Here is a 5,098-nt window from a genome sequence, read left to right as displayed (position 1 = left end):
CCCAAGACTCCCCCCAACTCACCCCCAGCCTTCCCCCCCAGCCCCCCCAGGACCCCCCCCCAGCCACACACCCCTCCAGGACCCCCCCCAACTCACCTCCCAGCCTGACCCCCCAGGACCCCCCCCCCAGCCCAACCCCCCAGCCCCCCCCCCAGGACCCCCCCCAATCCTGACCCCCCCCCCCCGTCCCCTCCCGGTCCCCGCAGGTCTCCAAGCAGGAGGAATTCTTCAACCTGTCCCACTGCCAGCTGGTGACCCTGATCAGCCGCGACGAGCTGAACGTGCGCTGCGAGTCCGAGGTTTTTCACGCCTGCATCAACTGGGTGAAACACGACTGCCCCAACCGCCGCCTCTACGTCCAGGCTCTGCTCCGCGCCGTCCGCTGCCATTCCCTCACCCCGCACTTCCTTCAGATGCAGCTCCAGAAATGCGAGATCCTCCGCTCCGATTCCCGATCCAAGGATTACCTGGCGCAAATTTTTCAAGATTTAACTCTTCATAAACCCACCCAGGTTTTACCCTGTCGGACCCCCAAGGTGGGGCAGCTCATTTACACGGCCGGGGGTTATTATCGGCAATCTTTGAGTTATTTGGAAGCTTACAACCCTCGGGACGGATCTTGGATTCGTTTAGCCGATCTTCAGGTTCCCCGGAGCGGTTTGGGGGGTTGCGTGGTGGGGGGGCTTTTTTACGCCGTGGGGGGACGGAATAATTCCCCCGACGGGAACACGGACTCGGCCGCCATCGACTGCTACAACCCCATGACCAACCAGTGGTCCCCCTGCGCCCCCATGAGCGTCCCCCGCAACCGGATCGGGGTGGGGGTGATCGACGGGATGATTTACGCCGTGGGGGGGTCGCACGGATGTATCCATCACAGCAGCGTGGAGAGGTGAGGGGGGGGTAGAGAACGGGGGGTCTGCCCTGGGGCGGGGGGATCTGTCCCTGGGGGGGCCCCAAAATCTGCCCCTGGGTTTAATAACACAAGCCTTGCTCTGCCCCGGGGGGGGGCACAGATCTGTTCTGGGGTGGGGAGTGGCAGATTTGCCCCTGGGGGGGCCCTAAATCTACCCCTGGGGCTGATAACACAAGCTGTGGTTTGCCCTGAGGGGGGGGGGGGGGCCCAAATCTGCCCCGGGGGGCCCAGATTTGCCCCTGGGGGGGGGCCCAGATTTGCCCCTGGGTTTAATAACAAGCCCAGATCAACCTTTCGGGGGGGCACAGCTCTCCCCCAGGGCTGACAATAAACATTTACCCCTGGGGGGGGGGGGGGGGGGGGGGGCAGCCCAACCCCTGCAGGGGGTCTAACCAGGACCTCTGTCCCCCCTGCACCCACCCATGGGTGCTGGGGACCCCCCCCTCGGTGCTCAGCCCCTCCTGTTGTGTGTGTGTGTGTGTGTGCCCCCCCCCAGATACGAGCCGGAGAGGGACGAGTGGCAGCTGGTGGCCCCCATGCTGACGCGACGCATCGGGGTGGGGGTGGCGGTGCTGAACCGCCTCCTTTACGCCGTGGGGGGGTTCGACGGCACCGCGCGCCTCAGCTCCGCCGAGTGTTACCACCCCGAGCAGGACGCCTGGAGAGCCATCGCCCCCATGGCCACCATCCGCAGCGGCGCCGGTGAGGGGACGGCGCGGACGTTTTGGGGGGGGGGGGGGGTGTCCCTGGGGCGAATCGGGGGGGGGTGCGTGCGTAGGGAGGGGGCTCACCAATTCTTCTTACCCCCCCCCCCCTCCCCGCAGGGGTCTGCGCGCTCAATAACTGCATTTACGCCATGGGGGGGTACGACGGGACGGATCAGCTCAACAGCACCGAGCGTTACGAGGTGGAGACGGACGCCTGGAGTTTCGTGGCGCCCATGCGGTATCGGCGCAGCGCCCTCGGCGTCACCGTCTACCAGGGCAAGATCTACGTCTTGGGTAGGTGCAGGAAAGGGGGGGGACACACCTCGGGGTTCCCGTGTCTTGGCGGGAAAGGAACTGAAACCCCGTCTTGGCAGGGGGCTACGACGGCCACACGTTCCTGGATTCGGTGGAGTGTTACGACCCCGTCGCCGACGCCTGGACGGAGGTGACGCGGATGACGTCGGGCCGCAGCGGGGTGGGGGTGGCCATCACCATGGAACCGTGCCGAAAACAAACCGATCGACCCGATTGTCCCTGCTAACCCCGGCGCCGCCGTGGAGAGGAGAGGGTGACGGGGGGGTGGGGGGGGGTGGAAATAAAACCGGCCGCGGTGCAGCCGACGGGGCCGCGGTTTTCGGTTTTACCCCCCCACACACCTTTTCCCCACGGCGGCGGGTAAATGCGGCGGGCGGGGGGGCCGGGATGTCGCCGTTGGCCGCCCCCGCGCCTCACTTGGCCACACGGACAGCTCGTGGGGGGTCACGGCACCCCCAAAATCCCCCTCCCGGTTTTGGGGAGAGGAGGGGGAAGCCGGATTCGCATCCACCTTCCAGCCCAGCGGCCGATTGACTGGTTTTAATGATTTCCAAATCTCGTTGTTACATGAATAAAAGACTTTTGTGATTAAGCTGGGGGGGGTGGGGGTTCAGCGTCACCCAAACCGTGCCGGTGCCGTGCCGTTCACCACGCCGTCGGCACCAGGCTCCACAAGTAATCGCTGACGAAGCAGCGGGAATGGCGGCTGCTGTCGATGTCGATGGGCTGAGCGATGTCAGGGCCGTAGTGGACTTTGGGGGGGGGGAGCGGGAAAGAAAAAGGGGGGGTTAAGGGGGGCAGGGGACAGGGGGGTGATGGGGGACATGGCGGGGACACTCACTGCCTTTGATCTGCGCCGGCTCGGCCTCGTAGTCCCAGTCGATGCGGCTGATTTTGTAGTAGAGCTGCGTCACGTACCTGCGGGGGACGGTGAGGGGGGGGCTCAGAGGTGTCTTGGGGTCCCCCCCCCGCCCCCTTTACCCGTCCCGCTGTCCCCACTCACGCGGCGGAGGGTACGGCGTCGTCCTCCCGCTCTGTGTCCTCCTCCAGCCGCCGGCTCTCCTCCCGCAGCTCCTCCAGCTCCTGTCGCAGGGCGGTGGGGCAGTGAAGGGAAACGACTGGGTGTCTGGAACCACCCCCCATCACCCCAAAAAGGACAACGGGGACCCCCCCGCCCCCAAAAAGGATATCTAATCCTGGTCTGCAGACTGGCATCGGCCTCCCATGCCTGAACCAGCTCCTCTTCCAGGTCCCGCAGCCTCCGGAGGGATCGCTGGAGCTGGCTCTCCCGCTCCAGGAGGTTCTGTGCCACCGTCTCCTCGGCCGTGCTGAGCTCTGGGGATGCAGCGTGACACCGGGGGGGGGGGGGGGGTGACTTTGCAGCATAGAGGGGGGGCAGGTAGGGGGGAGCAGGGGGGGGCCTCACCTTTGACCAGCTGGGTGGCCGTGGCCTGCGACAGCAGCAGCTTCTTGTCCATCCGGGTCCGTTTGTCCAGGCTGCGGCGCAGGAGGTTGTCGGCCCAGTCGGACAGCAGCACCTTCAGCAGCTCCTTGCTCACCTCCTCCAGCTCCTGCATCCGCTTGCTCAGCATGGTGGGGGGCCTGGGGGGGGCTTATGAGGGCGGTGGTACCCCAAAGTTTGAGGGGGAGATTGGGATGGGGGGGGAGTGACTGCAGGGCGGGGGGACCCCGGTGGGCTGGGAGAGCGGAGATGGGGGGTGGGGGGGGCAGTTGGGGGGGTTTGGGGGGGGGGGAAGGCGGGGGGGGGGGCAGGGTGTCCACGGTTTGGGGGCGGGGGAGGCCTCAGGTGGGTGACGGGCCCCGGGGTGGTGACGGGCCCGGGAGGGGGCAGAGGCCGCTGTCTGGGGGTGGGGGAGGCCTGAGGGGGCTCCGAAGGACACAGAGACCCCCCCCCCCACCCCCCCCCAGACGCCTCCAAACCGGGGCCTTGGGCCCACCGGAGGGCAAAGACCCCCCGCCGGGCCGGGCCGGGCCTGCACTCACTAATCACCCTCCCGGGGGTGTGGTTCCTGGCCCGGGGGGTGGCACAGCCCCCGTTTCCCCCCCCGTTCCCCCCCGTTACCTGCTCTCCCGGTACCGGACCGGGGGGTGTCGGTGCGCGCGCGCCGCCGTTTGAACCGGGCGGGGGCGGGGCCGCTCGGCGCATGCGCAGCTCACGCCTGACCGCAGCGCGCAGGCGCCGCTCCTGCCCCTCCTGCGCATGCGCGCTTGGCTCAGGGAACGCCGAGACGGCTGGGGGCGGGGAGGCAGAGGAGGCCACGCCCCTGCGAACCTTCTGGCCGGCTCGGAGGCTTTGTGGGGCTCCTCTCTATGGTCGGGGCAGCCTGCGGGGACCCCCCCCAGGGGTTGGGGACCCCCCCCGAGCCTGGGCCTGGTCTGAGGGACCCCCCCCCCGGGGGTGTAGGTGCCCCCGCCCCGGCTCTTCCCCAGCCCCTTGCCCCCCCCCATCCCATCCTGACCCATTCAGCAGGCTCTAGCCCCCCCCCCCCCAGCAGACACCCCCCCCATCAAAGGACCCCCCCCCAGCCCAGCGCCCCCCATCAGGCCCCCAGCACAGACCCCCCCCCCAAACCCCTCCACATCAGCCCCTCAGCACAGACCCCCCCCATCCCAGCCCCCCCATAGCCCCCCCCGCACAGACACCCCCCCAAGACCCTCCCCATCAGCCCCCCAATCCCAGACCCCCCCGCACAGACCCCCCATCCCAGCCCCCCATAGCCCCCCCCGCACAGACACCCCCCCAAGACCCTCCCCATCAGCCCCCCAATCCCAGCCCCCCCCGCACAGCCCCCCCCCCGCACAGCCCCCCATCCCAGCCCTCCCATAGCCCCCCCAAAGCCCCCTCCTGCACAGACCCCCCCATAGCCCCCCGCACAGAACCCCCATAGCCCCCCCAAAGCCCCCCCCGCACAGCCCCCCCATCCCAGCCCCCCCAAAGCCCCCCCCGCACAGACCCCCCCCTGCACAGACCCCCCCCATAGCCCCCCTAAAGCCCCCCCCGCAGAGACCCCCCCATCCCAGCCCTCCCATAGCCCCCCCAAAGCCCCCTCCTGCACAGACCCCCCATAGCCTCCCCAAAGCCCCCCCCGCAGAGACCCCCCCCACGCTCGGTCCCTTCTCCTCTTTATTCAGGCTGATG

General features: G+C 68.6%; 2 protein-coding genes across 2 annotated transcripts; one reads left to right on the top strand and one right to left on the bottom strand.

Annotated features, from left to right (window-relative positions):
* Positions 1 to 197: 197 nt before the first annotated feature.
* KEAP1 (kelch like ECH associated protein 1) lies at positions 198 to 2,530 on the top strand (the record flags this gene model as incomplete). Its single annotated transcript, XM_075737987.1, has 4 exons — positions 198 to 892; positions 1,413 to 1,618; positions 1,741 to 1,917; positions 1,998 to 2,530. Coding segments are annotated over 4 exons (1,245 nt in total), but the record flags the coding sequence as incomplete, so codon positions are not given.
* Positions 2,512 to 4,120, bottom strand: SPC24 (SPC24 component of NDC80 kinetochore complex). The gene is made up of 6 exons (XM_075738062.1): positions 4,021 to 4,120; positions 3,365 to 3,538; positions 3,129 to 3,273; positions 2,942 to 3,034; positions 2,780 to 2,856; positions 2,512 to 2,690 (listed from the first exon to the last, which is right to left on the bottom strand). Exons 1-6 carry the CDS (start codon positions 4,103 to 4,105, stop codon positions 2,584 to 2,586), a joined length of 681 nt encoding a protein of 226 aa, XP_075594177.1. The 5' UTR covers positions 4,106 to 4,120; the 3' UTR covers positions 2,512 to 2,583.
* Between the last annotated feature and the right edge of the window lie 978 nt (positions 4,121 to 5,098).

The sequence above is a fragment of the Balearica regulorum genome, chromosome 30 (assembly GCF_011004875.1).
Source record: "Balearica regulorum gibbericeps isolate bBalReg1 chromosome 30, bBalReg1.pri, whole genome shotgun sequence".
Classification (NCBI taxonomy): Eukaryota; Metazoa; Chordata; class Aves; order Gruiformes; family Gruidae; genus Balearica; species Balearica regulorum.
The sequence above is the reverse complement of the archived record's forward strand: the minus strand, read 5'-3'. Positions and strand labels throughout refer to the sequence as shown.

Coding starts and splice junctions, on each gene's coding strand:
- SPC24 (XM_075738062.1), bottom strand. CDS start 4,105: ATGCGCCGAGCGGCCCCGCCCCCGCCCGGTTCAAACGGCGGCGCGCGC. Junction 2,857..2,941: donor GACGCCGTACCCTCCGCCGC/GTGAGTGGGGAC, acceptor CGTCCCCCGCAG/GTACGTGACGCAGCTCTACT. Junction 2,691..2,779: donor GCCGGCGCAGATCAAAGGCA/GTGAGTGTCCCC, acceptor CCCCCCCCAAAG/TCCACTACGGCCCTGACATC.